The sequence below is a fragment of the Ovis canadensis genome, chromosome X (genome assembly GCF_042477335.2).
Source record: "Ovis canadensis isolate MfBH-ARS-UI-01 breed Bighorn chromosome X, ARS-UI_OviCan_v2, whole genome shotgun sequence".
Lineage (NCBI taxonomy): Eukaryota > Metazoa > Chordata > Mammalia > Artiodactyla > Bovidae > Ovis > Ovis canadensis.
Genome location: NC_091727.1, coordinates 58,883,028 through 58,901,888, shown reverse-complemented (window position 1 = coordinate 58,901,888; position 18,861 = coordinate 58,883,028). Strand labels below are relative to the sequence as shown.

Sequence of the window (18,861 nt, the reverse complement as noted above, 5' to 3'; positions counted from 1 at the left end):
AGAACTTGACCAACAGATTTTGAAATCACAGTGCATTATTCTTCCATGTCAAAGAGTCCCAGAAAAGTTTCTTCTCTGCCTTTTGACCATTTACCTACATATGTCCATACAGCCTTTGGGTGCCCATCTGGGTGTTGAGCCTGGCTAGAGACTAAGATAAACCATGAGTTCATACTGATAATAAATGATTGAATGAGGGAGACAGGAAAGCTCTTCTTTAAGGTCCAATGCCAAATAGTATGGAGAAAGAAATGGAAACCTACTCCAGTATTCTTGCCTGGAGAATCCCATGGACAGAGGACCCTGGTTCATGGGGTCGCAAAGAGTTAGACACGCCTGAGCAACTAAGCATGCATGCACTCCAAATAGTAATATGGAACAAATGATGGAGTTAGAAAAATAACTTTTTGCAACCACTGTAGTTAATAATAACTGAGCCAAGAAAGAATCACTGATGGATGCCAAAGCTATTGGATGAAAGTTTAATGAGGAACAAAGTGTCTACATAGTTTCAAGGTATATTCCTACAGATTACTCACTTATTACGTAGGGAAATTGGTAACTATACAGTGGAGAAACCTGGTAAACACTATCTTAATAGAAACATAAAAATTTTAATTTGAAAAGTCCTCATAATCTCATCTTTTGGAGATAATCAGTCTTAACAATTCAGTACATATCCTTCCCCTTCATGGATCACAGCCTTGTGGTGAAAGGACTAGCATAACTCAATGAAGCTATGAGCCATGCCATGCAGGGCCACCCAAAATGTATGGGTTATTGTGAAGAGTTCTGACAAAACATAGTCCACTGGAGGAGGAAATAGCAAACCACTCCAGTATTCTTCCTGTGAGAACCCCATAAACAGTATGAAAAGGCAAAAAGATATGACACTGGAAGATGAGCTCCCCCTAGGTTGGAAGGTGTCCAGTATGCTACTGAGGAAGAACAGAGGGCAATTATAGGAATTCTGAAGTTTTCTCTGGATGTGACTATCTTCTTATTCCAGAGACATTTGTTCAGAAGCTTATCCATTCCTCACTGAATATTCTTGACACTTTTGTCAGACATCAATTGATCATATATGTGTGAATCTATTCCTAAATTCTATTTTGTCTCATGTATATCTTTACAAAAATACTACACTGTTTTGAAAACTATAGCATTATAAGTCTTGAAATGAGATAATGTAAGTCCTCTTTTTTCTTCTTTTTCAAAATAGTTTCATTTATTCTAAATCATGTGGTTTTATTTCTTTATTAATTTTAGAATACGCTTGTCAATTTTTAATTATTAAATTTCTTTATTGATTATAATTAGTGTTATGTCATATTTCTATTTTAAACTTACCAAGATTGTTTTCTTTGTGTGCTAGTATATGATCATGCTCCATGTACACCTGAGAAAAAGTATATTCTGTATGATCTGGATGTAGTGTTTTCTTTCTTTCTCTCTCCCTTTCTTTCCTTCCTTCCTTCTTTCCTTCCTCCCCACTCCCTCAAGTCCCACCTTATTGATTAGCTCTTTTGTAGCATTACCTATTTCTTTTTTGTTCACTTAATCTGGCCAATTCTATGAATAGTATGTTAAAAGTCTTCCACTAGAGAAAACTTCTATTTCTTCTTGTGTTCCTGTAGTTTTTAGCCTCTGTAGGCTTTTGCTGTGTTACTTTGTACATGCTGCTGCTGCTGCTAAGTCGCTTCAGTCGTGTCCAACTCTGTGCGACCCCGTAGACAGCAGCCCACCAGGCTCCACCATCCCTGGGATTCTCCAGGCAAGAACACTGGAGTGGGTTGCCATTTCCTTCTCTGTGTCATTCTCTGCTCCCCTCTAACTCAGGACAGAAGTCAAAGTCTTTTCAACAACAGTCTTCTCATCTCCCTCACTCCAGCATTACCTCTGTGACCTCATCCCTTCACTCACTCCACTTCAGGTACACTGGACTCATGGTTGTTCCTGGTGTTTATTATCTTCTCTTACCTTGAGGTTTCAGTTCTCTCAAATGTGACCTGCACAGTGAGTCTTCTCTTGACCACTCTATTTTAAATTGGAACCTCCTGTCTTTCCTTTATTTCCCTCCATTGTACCTATCACCATCTAACATATGATAACTTTATTTATTTTGCTTCATTATCTGCCCACCTGCAGAAAAAAGTAAGTCCCATAAGTGGGGGGATGGGGAGAGGGATTTTTTTTTTAAATTTTGCTTATTCACTGCTGGACCCTCAGCACCTAGAATAGGTACTTAACATTTGTTGAACCAAAGAATACCATCTCTGCCTTCAGATCTGGAAGGACTGTTATAGGGCAAAGAGAGTAGATAGCAAATAGGATCTGTGTGACTCCCAGGGACTAAGCTAGGCCTATTCCAACTCAACGTAAATAGCGAATTCACTTTCACTTTTCACTTTCATGCATTGGAGAAGGAAATGGCAACCCACTCCAGTGTTGTTGCCTGGAGAATCCCAGGGACGGCAGAGCCTGGTGGGCTGCCATCTATGGGGCTGCACAGAGTCGGACACAATTGAAGTGACTTAGCAGCAGCAGCAGCAGCAGCAGCAGGCATTAAAACTGCCCCAGGAATCTATGCCAGTGGAGGTGAGTAGGAGCAAGACAGATGATATAGGAAGAATTTAAGCATCAAGAAAGGAAAGGGTAAGGAAAGGACCACAGTCTGAGATTCTGTGTTCTACAACTCATTTAAGGATGAAGAACCTGAGGCTCTGAGATAAGAAGTTTCCATCAATTGCAGGTAGAACAGGGACTAAAATCTTGGTGTCCTAAATTGTAGGACAGTTAAATAATTTTTTCCTTCAATAAAGCAGTATTTTGTGGCAGGGTAACTTCTGGAAATATTCAAGTTTATGTATTTGCTCTTCCTCTATATCCCCACACCCCATACCCCCGGCTACATGGAGGTAACCAGGCCCTTAAAAGACCTTTTGCAAGATGGATTTCACAGTGTAGAAAGCCAAAGCAGACTGACATCACTGAATTTATCATTCTTTTATAAAAGTATGAAAACACCATTGATATATAATCATAAAGGACAAGGAAAAGTCCTGAAAGAAAAAAAAAATGAAGAGGGATCCCTCCTACTCCCAGCTCCATGTGGGAATGGAGAGCTCCTAAGTCTGGGGCAGTAGAGAAGCACAAAAACTGCTTAGGGCAGTGCCTCAGAGATGGGGAGGAGATGGTTTTAAGGTACCCAGAGGGAGGCAGGACCTAGGACCTCGGGGCTCTCAGCTTCACTTCCATCACTGCAGGCATGGAAAATGAGGATATCAGTGATGACTGAATAGATTAGAGATTAGTTGCCCTTGCCTAATTTCTGGGTAATACAAGTACCCCTTGGATTCCAGTGCCAACCTTAAGTGGGTCTCCAGTCATGAAAAACATGGAATTTTCTGCTTTTCTGCTAGAATGGGAGGTTTGGAGTCAGAATTCAGTTACTTTAAATAAAACAAACAAGGACTATTTTCTTGCCCGCCCACATCTGAGTTTGTGGATGGACACGGATGTCCATTCCATTTTCTGCCTCTTGAAGGACATAAATATTAATTTTAATTACAGCATTTGTGGACAGACAGAGCATGCACTTCCTGTTGGCACTGGGTTCTACATAGGAGCCCATTGGAAATCTCATGAGGTTCTCCATGGGCTGAGAGAAAATATGTTCAGGCATCCAGAGGGAGGAAATGGAAAAGCAGGAGAGAAACTGAAGGAACAGAGGAGAGTAGCCTTCAAGAGCCCATCAGACAGCAATTATTCTTCCAGAAAATGAGACTGTTTCTCACTGTGACTGTTAAGTGATTTGCAATAACTTCATGAGGAAATGCTCCAATTGATGGTGAAGGTCTGAGTGGCCAGATGCCAGTTCTCCAAGCTCACATCTATTGATTCACTCTGCTAGTCAACTTTTTTCCCCCAGGCTGCTTATTAGCAGGTTTAAATGGGAGAAAGGATAGGCTCACCTGGCTGGGAACAATTCCCAGAGATCCAAGGCTAGAGGTGGGAATGGGGGAAAGTAGTTGCTCCCTGGGCTCACAAGGGCCTCTGACCTGGGCTTGGAGCTGGGAAGCTTGGCTGGGCTCAATGGGATAAAGAGGCAGCCAGAGGTCCAATTTAGTTTTAGGATGCTCTGACTTTGGGCCTGCTACCGAGATTCAACCCCTAGTACCCCAACGTACATCGAAACAGCAGCTTCACTACAAGTGCAACAGAAAAAGCAGGAGATTTGAAGTCTAATGACCTGGTTGTGTGAATTTTGGCAAGGGTCTTAACCTTTCTGAGGCTCTGTTTTCTTATCTGAAAATGCAGATACAATAATGTCAACCTAATGTAGTTAAGATAAACATTACACAAGATAATGCAGTTAAAGTGTCTAGTGCCTGGCACATATCAATTATATTGTTTATTTTGTGCTTGGAAAATTATTAGTAATATTCTCTTACACCACATCTTTCACCCCAGCCTGCCCATCCTCTTACCCATCCTGACTTGCAGTCAATATTCTAGATCACCATGAGCAAGTCATTTCGCTTCTCACTGCCTCCATGTCCTTATCTGTAAAGTTGGGATAAAGTCATCCATTCTGCCCAACTGCTTCAGAAAATAATGGAGATAGAAGGAATTTGCAGACTAGAAAGTGCTACTTCAGGCCACTTGTTCCTATTGGCTAGGTCTGGCCCACAAAAATCATACAGGCCAAAGTCTAGGAATTATCCAGAGAGAAGAGGAACACAGTCACTGGGGCCCAGAATCCAGTCAGGGTAGAGGCAGTACAGAGCTAGCAGCTTGTCGACAGCATCCTCCAAAAGACTTGCACAAATGTCTCTTGTCTATCAGATTTCCATCTGCTCTAAACAGAAATGAGAAACAAAGAAGGGCCATTCACTATGCACAACCCGAGTGCCCAAGCAGGCCAGAGAATAGCACTAGAGCTGACCAAGGAAGTTTTCTTGATGATCTAAGAAAGGTCTTTAGAGGTTCCCCCCACCAATGGCTCGCTCCAGTATTGCTAAGGACTCCCCAGGGGGTCACAGCGAAGGTAGCCATTAGTCACAGTAGAACATGAAGAGGTCTAATACATCAGTCACGCTAGGAACCACAACAGAACTTCCCCCAAGTCCAACTGAATTAGAATAGGGTGGGGCGTGCTGGACTTAGGTAGTTGACAAAAATCCGTAGGTCACTTGGGGGTAGCCCAGTCTTCTGTCTTACATATGGAAACTAGTCTAGTCAAATCTATGCCCATGTGCTGTGTGTGTGTGCTTAGTCACTCAGTCATGTCCAACTCTTTGCTATACTTTGGACTGTAGCCTACCAGATTCCTCTGTCCATGGGGATTCTCCAGGCAAGAACACTGGAGCGGGTTACCATTTCCTCCCCCAGGAGATCTTTCCGACCCAGGGATCAAACTCTCATCTCCTGCATTGCAGGAAGATTCTTTACCTGCTGAGCCATCAGGGAAGCCTGACGTATGCCCATGCCACCCATATATTATTACTGGGGAAACTGAGACTCATAAGGAGAATGGTTTTCCTCACTGATTAATGAGGGGCAAAAATTGCAGCAGAAATCTAAGCCTCCCTGACCCCCATGAATTTCCCATGGATGTAATAAGTCCTTTCTAGAAGGTATTGCCCCAAAAGTCCCCTGAGCAACTATGCTTCCTTTCATGAGAGCCCAGGACAGAGAATTCCATTTCTATACATCATTATCAACTTCCCTCCCAGAATGTTCCTTTTTCCCTCTTGCTAATTTGTGTCTATTTTGGCTTTGCTTGATTCATGAGGTCCTGGGGCCAGTAAGCATCTTAGTCTGAAAAGGGGCCCCAAGGAGCCTAGGAGCACTATCCACAGCACATTCAAGCAGCTATTCTAGTCCTCCTGACTTGGACATGGCAACTGGGCAGAACTCAAGGAAGCCGACCAACAGATGCCAGACATCCTTGCTTACCAAGGATGTAAGAGTTTGGATTGGAGAAATCTGAGCCATTAACACAGTCACCTTCTCCTAGTTGATGGCACAGGTAATAGAAAGGGGGAGAGTGATTACTGCTTAGGCTAGAAAAGGCCTGGAAATCAGGATATGACCTAGGTGACTGAGTTATTGCTGTGGTACACCTCTGGTGCCAACAGATGAGATGACTTGCAATAGGGCAGAAGCCACATGCTCCCCACTCAGACCCACAATTAAATAGGTGGGGCAGTCTGGCCAGCATCTCTGCCCATAGGCCTGAGCATCTAGAAATTTACAAATACCTTTATTTTTATATCTTTGTTGTGAACAGGGCTTTTAACATTACAAAGTATCCTCCTTTATCTCATATAATTGCTTTTGGAATTCTACTTGGTCTGGTATCAGGATTTCAATTCCTGCTTTTATATTATTTTCATTTGGTAAATCTTTGTCCATCTCTTTAATTTTAGCCTTTTTGAAAGACTGTTTTAAGCATGCCTCTTGTATACAGCATTGTGTTGGGTTTTGGTTTAACGAGGCAATGTGAAAATCTATTTCTTTTAATAGATGAAGTAAGCCTATTCACATTTATTTGTATTACTGTTTGTAATATAATTAATACAAAATGTCCTCAACTTTCTTGTTTTATCTTATGATGTAATTGCAGTGTGTAAATGTTATATTTACTGTATTTCTTTCTCTATTGAGTGTTTCCTTTAAATGTTTTTGGTAGTTAGGAAGGTTTGTATTTTTATGCTGGTAGTTGTGATTAGTTGCTCATTTGTGTCTGATTCTTTATGATCCCGTGGACCATAGCCCACCATGGGAGAATACTGGCGTGGGTAGCCATTCCCTTCTCCAGGGGATCTTCCTGGCCCAGGAATCAAATCCAAGCCTCCTTTCTTGTCTAAGCCACCAGGGAAGCCCATTCTGGTGGTTACCTTTGTATTTATCTCTTCTGTGGTATTCTTACTTAACCCTTTTATCTTTTTATTTACATATCTATTTATAAAATTGTATATATTTAAGATGTACAACATGATTTGCTATGCATATACATGGTGAAATGATTACTGCCGTTAAACTAATTAACTTATCATCTCATTACAGTAACCATTTTTTGTGTGTGATGAGTACACCTGAAATTTGCTCTCTTAGCATATTTCCATTGTTCAGTATAATATTATTAAATATAGTCATCATGCTTGTATATTAGATCTGTAGACTTTATTTATTCTCCATAAATGTAACTTTGTCTCTTTGACCAATATCTCTCCCCTTTCCCCCATACCCTTGGTGACCACCATTCTCTCTTTGCTTCTGAGTTTGACTTTTTTTTTAGATTCCACATATTAGTGAGATCATACAGTATTTGTCTTTCTGTCTAACTTATTTCACTTAGTGTAATGTCCTCCAGGTTCATCCCTGTTGTTGCAAATGGCAGGATTTACGTCTTTTTCATGACTGAATAATATTCCACTGTTTATATACTGGGAGAAGGCTATGGCACCCCACTCCAGTGCTCTTGCCTGGAAAATCCCATGGATGGAGGAGCCTGGTAGGCTGCAGTCCATGGGGTCGCAAAGAATCAGACAGGACTGAGCGACTTCACTTTCAATTTTCACTTTCATGCACTGGAGAAGGAAATGGCAACCCACTCCAGTGTTCTTGCCTGGAGAATCCCAGGGACGGGGAAGCCTGGTGGGCTGCCATCTATGGGGTCGCACAGAGTCGGACACGACTGAAGCGACTTAGCAGCAGCAGCAGCAGCAGCAGTTTATATTCCAGATCTTTATCCATTCATCTATTGATGGACCCTTAGGTTGTTTCCATATCTTGGCTATTGCAAATAATGCTGCAGTGAATATTTGGGATAGTGATTTCCTTTCCTTCAGATATATTCCCAGAAGTGGGACTGATGGATCATATGGTAATTCTAGTTTAATTATTTGAGGAACCTTTGCATTGTTCTCCATAATGGCTATACCAGTTTACCTTTTTTCTTTTTTTAAAAATTTATTTTTAATTGGAGGATAATTGCTTTACAGTGTTGTGTTGTTTTCTGCTATACAACAACGTTAATCAGCTATTAATATACATATATACCCTCCCTTTTACTTTTTTTCCTTATTAATCTTTTACTATCTAATTTGTCTCTCATCTGTTTCCCATACAATAGTAAATGATCTTGTTCAGTTTTAGTTGCATTTTAAAATTATTTTTTAGTCTTAGCTTTGCAGTTAAATATATGAAATACTTACTGTCAGTCCTTTTGCCAAAATTTTCCCATCCATTGTTTTTGGTTGAAGCTCACTATTTAGTATATATATATTTAAAAAGTCACTCAGTCATGTCCAACTCCTTGCGATCCCGTAGAATTCTCCAGGCCAGAATATTGGAGTGGATAGCCTTTCCCTTCTCCAGGGGATCATCCCAACCCAGGGATCGATGCAGGGGTTTCCTGCATTGCAGGTGGATTCTTTACGAACTGAGCTATCGGGGAAGCCCTATTGTTTAGTATCAGTTCAGTTCAGTCTCTCAGTTGTGTCCGACTCTTTGCGACCCCATGAATCGCAGCATGCCAGGCCTCCCTGTCCATCACCATCTCCCGGAGTTCACTCAGACTCACATCCATCGAGTCGGTGATGCCATCCAGCCATCTCATGCTCTGTCATCCCCTTTTCCTCCTGCCCCCAATCCCTCCCAGCATCAGAGTCTTTTCCAATGAGTCAACTCTTCGCATGAGGTGGCCAAAGTACTGGAGTTTCAGCTTTCGCATCATTTCTTCCAAAGAACACCCAGGACTGATCTCCTTTAGAATGGACTGGTTGGATCTCCTTGCAGTCCAAGGAACTCTCAAGAGTCTTCTCCAACACCACAGTTCAAAAGCATCAATTCTTCGGCACTCAGCTTTCTTCACAGTCCAACTCTCCCATCCATACGTGACTACTGGAAAAACCATAGCCTTGACTAGATGGACTTTTGTTGGCAAAGTAATGTCTCTGCTTTTTAATATGCCATCTAGGTTGGTCATAACTTTCCTTCCAAGGAATAAGCACCTTTTAATTTCATGGCTGCAAGTCACCATCTGCAGTGGTTTTGGAACCCCCAAAATTAAAGTCTGACACTGTTTCCACTGTTTCCCCATCTATTTCCCATGAAGTGATGGGGCCAGATGCCATGATCTTCATTTTCTGAATGTTGAGCTTTAAGCCAACATTTTCACTCTCCTCTTTCACTTTCGTCAAGAGGCTTTTTAGTTCCTCTTCACTTTCTGCCATAAGGGTGGTGTCATTTGCATATCTGAGGTTATTGATATTTCTCCCGGCAATCTTGATTCCAGCTTGCGGTATACAATAAAACTTCCTGTAGTGATGGGAATATTCTGTATCTGTGCTGTCTAATACTGTAACCAACCACATGTGGCTACTGAGCACTGGAAATGTGCCTAGTGTGACTGAAGAGCTGAGTTTTAAATTTTCTTCCACTTTAATTAATCAAAATTTAAATAGCCACATATGGTATGTGGCTACCATATTAGTGCAGCTCTAGCAAATTCCTTGTGAAGACCACACATATTCTGGTATATTTACAACTTTTCCTAAAACCCTTGATATTTGAAGGGTCTCTTTGGCTGGGTATAATTTCCTTAACTTGTATTTTTTAAGTTTCTTGAAACTACTATATTGCCTTGCTTTGTATGTTGTTTTTGAGAAATTGATGCCAATCTAATTTTTTTTTTTGCCTGAAGGCCCTGAGAAATTTTTTTCTTTGTCTTTAGATTCTTATAGTTTTAATTAGGATATATCTCAGAGTTGATTGTTCCAAGTCAATTTCCCTTGGTACCCAGTGCTCCCTTTGATTGTTTTTGGATTTGTTTTATGATCCTAGATATGGTCTAGCTTGGTGAACATTCCATGTGTTTTTGAAGAAACAATTAATCTCTCAATTTTGAGTGGAATGTTTTACGAAATCAATTGGTTGATTGGTAATGTTCAGTTTTCTATATCATTGTTGATTTTTTTTGTCTACTAGTTAGTTCCTTTAACCACTAAGAGAGGTGATAAAGGTTGACAGCCATGTTTATGGATTGTCCTATTTTTTTTCCAGATTTTTTTAGTTTTGCTTCATGTATTTTGAAGCTATATAATAATATAGGGCAATCTAATAAGGGCAATCTTCCCCACACCTCTGTTCCCAGGGCTTCCCCTTCCTCTAGTTGGACAGTTGGGGCTTTCATCTCTACCCTGGCATTCACTTTCTACAACTAGGTTTGCCCTTGGGTCCAAGTTGTGATAGGTTATAAAAAAGGCAATGGGGATCTTTCTAACACTCTTCAGAACATTATTCCTCTGGCCAAAGAAGAGGATTCTTCTCCCTTAAGAGTCTGAGGGGCCTGCTACTGCAAGGTTGCAGCTTTGGTACTGGGATTTACTTTGGAACAGGACTGCATGACAAAGAAAAGAGAGGCTTTCTCTGTCCCACAGGAGCCCCCCAACTCCTTTTCAATCTTCATGTCATGTTAGTATACCCACTGACCATGCACTTGGTGCCTATTTCAAGCTCTGTGTTCTCTTAGCCATCCAGTTTATTATGGTGGCTTCAGCTGGTACTGAAATACTATTGCCTCTCAATCATTGGTCTGTCTTAGCCTTCTCTCAGAGCTCCAGCATCATATATTAATCTTCCAGCTGGACATCTCTATCAGTATGTAACATAAACACTCCAGCTCAGGTCCAAGATTGATTTTAATCTCCCCCTCTGCCAGCCCCTCGTGTTCCTTTTTTGCTATTCTCAGTACATGGTACCGGGGCTTCCCTGGTGGCTCAGCAGTAAAGAGTCTGCCTGCAGTGCAGGAGCATGCATGCGTGCTAAGTCTCTTCAGTCGTGTTCGACTCTTTGTGACCTTATGGTCCATAGACTCCCAGGCTCCTCTGTCCATGGGATTCTCCAGGCATGAATACTGGAGTGGGTTGTCATGTCTTCCTCCAGGGGATCTTCCCATCCCAGGGATCGAACCAGCATCTCTTATATCTCCTGCATTAGCAGGTGGGTTCTTTACCACCAGTGCCACCAGGGAAGCCCCTGCAATGCACCAAAGTGGGTTCAATCCCTGGCTTGGGAAGATCCCCTGGAGAAGGAAATGGCAAACCACTTCAGTATTACTGCCTGGGAAATCCCAAGGACAGAGGAGCCTGGGAGGCTAGGGCTATAGTCCATGGGGTTGCAAGAGTCAGACACCACTTAGCGACTAAACCACCACCACCATATATGGCACCAGCCTCAACTCAGCTGCTCATGCTGTTATCCTAGGAGTAATATTCTCTCCCTTTCTCTTACTTGACAGTACTTCTGTGTAATTTATAAATGTAAATATATTGTGGGAAGGTCAGAAAATATTCTGATTGTATAGTCAAGTATTTTGGAGATTGATGATTGAAAAAAAAAAAAAAAGTTGGAAATCCCTCCACTGCCTGCCCCTGGATGTCTCTGTAACCCTTTATCTCATCACTGTCCAAAGCACTATTTTCCTGTCATACTGTGCTATATGTAGTTCTCTTAATTCATCTTGCATGTTTCATGTCTTCCTGCCCTTTTTTTTATGTTACTGCCCCATATTCGTGAGGAAGATTATATTCTTGTTTCAGGATTCAAAGCTCTGCCTCCCCAAGTGAAGTTCAGTCTGCTAACACAAGGTGTAATCTTATTCCATCCCTTGTAAAAGCCCATTGCACCTTGTACCCATGTCCAGCATAGCTCCTGTAACATCTCAAAGCAGGGGTGTGTTCATATACACGCATACCTTTGAGATACTACAGGTTTGTTTCCAGACCACTGCAGTAAAACAAATATCACAATAAAGTGAGTCACGTGAAAGTTTTGGTTTCCCAGTGCATATAAAAGTCACACCGACATTATACTGTGGTCTATTAAGTGTGCGATAACATGTCTAAAAAAACAATGTACATACCTTAATTTAAAAATACTCTTGCTAGAAAAGGCTAACCACCATCTGGACAGTGCAGGGTTCCCACAAACCTTCAATTTGTGAAAAAACATGGTATCTCTGAAGCACAATAAAGCAAAGTGCTGTAAGACAATGCATACCTATGCAGGTGTCTTTACTGGGGTATGAGCTCCTTGGGAGCAGGCACTCTGTTTCCTCAGCAGTTAGGATGCGTCCAGACACAGAGTGTTAACTCAGCAGTCAGTGGTCTTTTCTCCATGAATCGAAAAGTTAATATACTAGCAGGACTGTTCTAGGTTTTTCTTTCCCGAAGGATAGTATCAAGCAAGAGAGTCAGGTTTCCAGTGCCAGCTAAAGATTGTCACTTGTTCTTTGCCTCTATAAGGATTAGGTCACTAGCCATTGTAGTCACTGACCTTCAGCATACCCTGAAAGGAGTTGAGGGCAGAGATCAGGAATGAGATAGTCTTGAGCAGACCTTCAGATAGATATTTTCAGGAGAAAATATTCTGAACCCAATTTCTTGTATCTTCTCATATCTAGAAAAGCACTAAGATCGTTAACAGAGACATCTGCCTCTTGTGACTAGCAGCAATCTTCTACTGCGATGTGTGCTTGATTGTATGTACCCCCTTCACCAAAATCACATATATATTGACCTCCACTTTCCTTGTCAGAGCAGTTCCTAAGAGCTATCTGAAATGCTGTCTCCTAAGCTATAGTTCTCATTTTGCCCTAAATAAAACTTAACTCACAACTCTCACATTGTACATTTTTTTTCAGTTGACACCAGTGAAGCTTTTTCTAGTCAACTTTCAGAAGTGCTCTACTGGAAAAATTAGTTCCCACGTATCTTTTCCAGGTGTTCTATCCTGATCATTGCAGATTGTTGTTACAGGGATCCGTGTCATTCGAAGATGTGGCTGTGGATTTTACCCGACAGGAGTGGCACAGACTGGATCTTGCCCAGAGGACCATGCACAGGGATGTGATGCTGGAGAACTACAGCAACCTGGCATCTGTGGGTGAGGATATTGTCCACCTAACTCCTGGTAGCATGTTTTTCCTTTCTTGGTTGCTATAACCTGGGCAGCCTTTGTAGAGTTCAGTGATACTTCAGTTCTAGATTCAAGGGGTCATAGATAATTTGGAGCACCAGGAAGAGTGTGTATGTTCTCACTTCCCCCAGTGAAAGGTTTCAGTGCGTACCCTTCCTTGTGCAGTTTATGAAGATGCACCTTTCTCCTCCATCAGAGGCCCTAAAGCTCAGGCAACCTGGCCCACGTCCTGTGCCATTTCCCATTAACAGGCCTCTGCGTGGCCAAACCAGAGATGATCTTCAAGTTGGAGCGAGGGGAAGAACTGTGGATATTAGAGGAGGAATCCTCAGACCATGGTTACACAGGTGAGTGAGCAACAACTCAACATATGAAAAGTAGGAGAAATAAGACTTAAGGAATTCAAATCAAAGGTTATCTTTGGGTAGTATTTTTCAGGAATCTCTTTTCAGAGGCCCTTGCTCTTTGAAAATGACTGGAGGACAGAAGGTCTATATGCTTTAGATACCTAAATCCTACATCCCCATATCATGCTCACACTTAAGTGCTCTCTCCTATTTTATCTTGATTTTTGTATTTACCACTCTTGTCTTTCCCTGCCTGCCTCAGCTTAGATATTTATTCTTAGCTAGTCTGTTTCTCTTTAGTATTCTCAATTGTCTTCCTTCCCTCCGTTGTCTTGGATGCCTTCTGTTGTCAATCACTCATTCATACATTCATTTAGTCATCTGCCAAATCTTAAATGAGGGTCAACTATATGTTGGTCACCTTCTAGGTGGGGGGTCCAATAGTGAATAAAGTAATATCTCTGTTCTCTTGGAGTTTGCATTCTAATGAGGAAAAGAGACCAGAAACAAATGAATACATGATGTTTCGTGGAGAAAAGAAAATCAATTCAAGATAAGAAGAGTAGACAGAAATGGTTTATGCTTTTGGAGAATGTGGTCAGGGAAGACTCTTTGGGGAGCCTTTGACTGTGTGGATCACAATAAACTGTGGAAAATTCTGAAAGAGATGGGAATACCAGACCACCTGACCTGCTTCTTGAGAAATCTGTACGCAGGTCAGGAAGCAACAGTTAGAACTGGACATGGAACAACAGACTGGTTCCAAATAGGAAAAGGAGTACGTCAAGGCTATATATTGTCACCCTGCTTATTTAACTTATATGCATTGTACATTATGAGAAATGCTGGGCTGGAAGAAGCACAAGCTGGAATCAAGATTGCCAGGAGAAATATCAATAACCTCAGATATGCAGATGACGCCACCCTTATGACAGAAAGTGAAGAAGAACTAAAGAGCCTCTTGATGAAAGTGAAAGAGGAGAATGAAAAAGTTGGCTTAAAATTCAACATTTAGAAAACGAAGATCATAGCATCTGGTCCCATCACTTCATGGGAAATAGATGGGGAAACAGTGGCTGACTTCATTTTTCTGGGCTCCAAAATCACTGCAGATGGTGACTGCAGCCATGAAATTAAAAGACGCTTATTCCTTGGAAGGAAAGTTATGACCAACCTAGATAGCATATTCAAAAGCAGAGACATTACTTTGCCAACAAAGGTCCATCTAGTCAAGGCTATGGCTTTTTCAGTGGTCATGTATGGATGTGAGAATTGGTCTGTGAAGAAAGCTGAGTGCCGAAGAATTGATGCTTTTGAACTGTGGTGTTGAAGAAGACTCTTGAGAGTCCCTTGGACTGCAAGGAGATCGAACCAGGCCGTCCTAAAGGAGATCAGTCCTGGGTGTTCATTGGTAGGACTGATTCTGAAGCTGAAACTCCAATAGTTTGGCCACCTGATGCGAAGAGCTGACTCATTGGAAAAGACTCTGATGCTGGAAGGGATTGGGGCCAAGAGTCGGACACGACTGAGTGACTGAACTGAACTGAACATTAGTACACCAGCACCAGTGAAGTGAGACTGAGCCATGTAGATTTTAGTAGTATTCTGAGCAGAGAGACCAGATAGTGCTAAGCCTAGTCTGAGGGATATATACCTCAGGGGTATATAGCAAAGATGCTGGTGTGTATCAAGGTTGGATAGTGAGAGTGTTAGGAAGTGATATCTGAGAGTTCAGTTCAGTTCAGTCACTCAGTCGTGTCCAACTCTTTGTGACCCCATGAACTGCAGCACTCCAGGCCTTCCTGTCCATCACCAACTCCCGGAGTTCACTCAAACCCATGTCCATCGAGTCGATGATGCCATCCAACCATCTCATCCTCGGTCGTACCCTTCTCCCCCTGCCCTCAATCTTTCCCAGCATCAGGGTCTTTTCCAATGAGTCAGCTCTTCGCATCAGGTGGCCAAAGTATTGGAGTTTCAGCCTCAAAATCAGTCCTACCAATGAACACCCAGGACTGATCTCCTTTAGGACGGCCTGGTTCGATCTCCTTGCAGTCCAAGGGACTCTCAAGAGTCTTCTTCAACACCACAGTTCAAAAGCATCAATTCTTCGGCACTCAGCTTTCTTCACAGACCAACTCTCACATCCATACATGACCACTGAAAAAACCATAGCCTTGACTAGATGGACCTTTGTTGGCAAAGTAATGTCTCTGCTTTTGAATATGCTATCTAGGTTGGTCATAACTTTCCTTCCAAGGAATAAGCGTCTTTTAATTTCATGGCTGCAGTCACCATCTGCAGTGATTTTGGAGCCCAGAAGAATGAAGTCAGCCACTGTTTCCCCATCTATTTCCCATGAAGTGATGGGACCAGATTCCATGATCTTCGTTTTCTGAATGTTGAGCTTTAAGCCAACTTTTTCACTCTCCTCTTTCACTTTCATCAAGCCAACTTTTTCACTCTCCTCTTTCGCTTTCATCAAGAGGCTCTTTAGTTCTTCACTTTCTGCCATAAGGGTGGTGTCATCTGCATATCTGAGGTTATTGATATTTCTCCCGGCAATCTTGATTCCAGCTTGTGCTTCTTCCAGCCCAGCATTTCTCATGATGTACTCTGCATATAAGTTAAATAAGCAGGGTGACAATATACAGCCTTGACGTACTCCTTTTCCTATTTGGAACCAGTCTGTTGTTCCATGTCCAGTTCTAACTGTTGCTTCCTGACCTGCATACAGATTTCTCAAGAGGCAGGTCAGGTGGTCTGGTATTCCCATCTCTTTCAGAATATCCCACAGATCTGAGAGTTAGCTGGAGACTAAATTATGTAGAGTTTTTATAGGCTTTGTTAAGCTTTATACTGTGACAAGGGAAAGCCTATGTTGGGTTTTGAGTGAGAGTGATATGGTCTGATTTATTTTTAAAGGCTCTTTTTCACTGCCAGGTGCCAACAGTTCTGTTTGGGGTAATTCCCTCAGGCATGATAGTGACCTTCAGCATTGGAAGATTCAAACTTTGGATCAAACTGCTGAATATCAGAAAGCCTTCTACAAGAGAACGAGCTTTGTTGGACACAAAAGAACACACACAGGAGAGAGAAACTTTGAATGTAATGAATGTGGGAAAACTTACTGCAGGAAATCAAACCTTATTGAACATCTGAGAATACACACAGGGGAGAGACCCTATAAATGTGGTGAATGTGCAAAAACCTTTAGTGCAAGATCATACCTCATTGCTCATCAGAAAACTCACACAGGAGAGAAGCCCTTTGAATGTGATGAATGTGGAAAATCTTTTGGCAGGAAGTCACAACTCATTCTACATCAGAGAACACACACAGGAGAGAGACCCTATGAATGTACTGAGTGTGGGAAAACCTTTTCTGAGAAGGCAACCCTCATGATTCATCAGAGAACTCACACAGGGGAGAAACCCTATGAATGTGGCGAATGTGGGAAAACATTTCGTGTTAAGATATCTCTTACTCAACATGAGCGAACTCACACAGGGGAGAAACCCTATGAATGTGGTGCTTGTGGGAAAAACTTTGGTGCAAAAAAATCCCTAAACCAACATCAAAGAATTCATACAGGTGAGAAACCCTATAAATGTGGTGAATGTGGGAAATTTTTCAGATTGAAGATGACTCTCAATAATCACCAGAGAACTCATACGGGTGAAAAACCCTACCAGTGTAATGAATGTGGGAAATCTTTCAGTGTGCACTCATCTCTTGGAATACATCAGCGAATTCACACAGGAGAGAAACCTTATGAATGTAACAAATGTGGTAATGCCTTCTATGTCAAAGCACGCCTCATTGAACATCAGAGAATGCATTCAGGAGAAAAACCCTATGAATGTAGTGAATGTGGAAAAATCTTCAGTATGAAGAAATCCCTTTGTCAACACCAGAGAACTCACACAGGAGAGAAACTTTGTGAATGAAGAAATGCCTTCTCTGTGAAAGTATGCCTCATTAACACAGGAGAGACCCTTTGAATGTCAAGAATGTGGGAAAGCTTTCTGCCAGAAGGCACACCTCACAGAACATGAGAGAACTCACTTAGGCCAGCCCTTGCCTTGTACTGTGGAGAAAGCTTCTCTGAGAAGACTCCCCTCACCATTTGACCAAGCCCTTTGGGCCATCTGATTACTGGGGCACACAGAGTATACCTGTAACAATATGGCTCCTACCTTGGTGTGAAAATTGTCCTGATCCCCTTAGGGAGTGGCTTATTGTTGTTTTCATTTCATTTGGATTTCCCTAATTAGTGGTTGAGAATCAGCTTACCTGTTGACTGGTCATTGTTATATTTCTTCTGTGCAATGACTGTTCATGTCCTTTGCTCATTGTTTTCTAATAGGCTGTCTTTTACTTCTTGGTTTAAATGTTGTTTTCCTTGTTCTTTAAAAAAATATATGAGAACATAATCCCTTTTCAGTCATTTGTGTTTCAGATATCTCCTCTCAGTCTGTGACTGGTTCTTTAATTTTGTTAACTCTTTTCTTCTGCCTAGGTTTTATGTTTTTATGTTATCAGTTTCAAGGTGATAATATTCTCCTATACTTTCCTCTAAAGTGAAGGTTTCATTTTCAACATTGAAAATTTTAATCTACCCTAAGTTTTTGCTGTATAATATGAAGTCTCCAATATATAATGCTATATTTTAAAAACTTTACATCAGTAGTATCACACTATTTTTGTTTATGCAGCTTGCTTTTTTTCATGAAATGTTACCTTTCCAAGATCTATCCATGTTGGTAAATATAGCTCTGGTTTATTTATTTATCTCTCCATTCCCCTAGTGAAGGGCATTTGTATCATTTCTGTGTTTAGTATTTAAATCTAGAAATGGCAATGATGGGTCATAGGGTGTAGGCAGTATGCCAGTTATTAATCTATTGTGCCCCAGTTCCAAACCTGCCCTTCTATACTGGGACTTTGTGATGCTGGGGCCATGACTCTATAGAACACATTCCTGTCTTGCCAGCTGCTACTCTCTGTTGGGTCTTGCCAATAAGAGATATGAAATATAAATGTTGAGCCTTTGGAAGGAAGAAGGGACTTGTTCTTTTTTTTTTTTTCAATTCCAGTTGACACCCTGTTTATCTGAGTATCAGCCCAGCATTGCTTCTCCACTTGGGCAGCAGCAGATCCTCATGGTAGCAGCAGTTTAATCCAGTTTGCACTTTCCCAGTACTAACAGCTCTATGGTACTGCACCCCCTCAGAGACACTTGGAACATCTGGCTAGTGCCACCTCCTTAGAACTATGAATCTCAGTCACATGAGAGCCCACTTAAAACCTTCTATTTTTAGTAATTCCAACTTCTTCCCTTTTTACCCTAGCCCCACTGCTTTCTGCAGTTGCTGAGTCCATGAGAATTTTAATGTTCTTTTTGCTTTTAAGGTATGTAGTTAGTAACTTCATAATAACTTCATAACTAGTAAAATTTTTTAATAATAAATTCTCTCTATTAAAGTAACTGGTATGGCTTCTGTCTCCTAGCTGGGTTCTG

General features: G+C 41.5%; 1 protein-coding gene across 3 annotated transcripts in view; it reads left to right on the top strand.

The window, feature by feature from the left end:
- Positions 1-18,015, top strand: part of ZNF157 (zinc finger protein 157) — a 33,508-nt gene extending 15,493 nt beyond the window's left edge. For all 3 annotated transcript variants that reach the window (XM_070291734.1, XM_070291735.1, XM_070291736.1), the window contains exons 3-5: positions 12,831-12,957; positions 13,242-13,337; positions 16,281-18,015. In XM_070291734.1, the coding sequence (XP_070147835.1) occupies positions 12,831-12,957; positions 13,242-13,337; positions 16,281-17,287 (1,230 nt within the window). In that variant the 3' untranslated portion in view covers positions 17,288-18,015. The remainder of the gene's footprint in view (positions 1-12,830; positions 12,958-13,241; positions 13,338-16,280) is intronic.
- Positions 18,016-18,861: the final 846 nt, after the last annotated feature.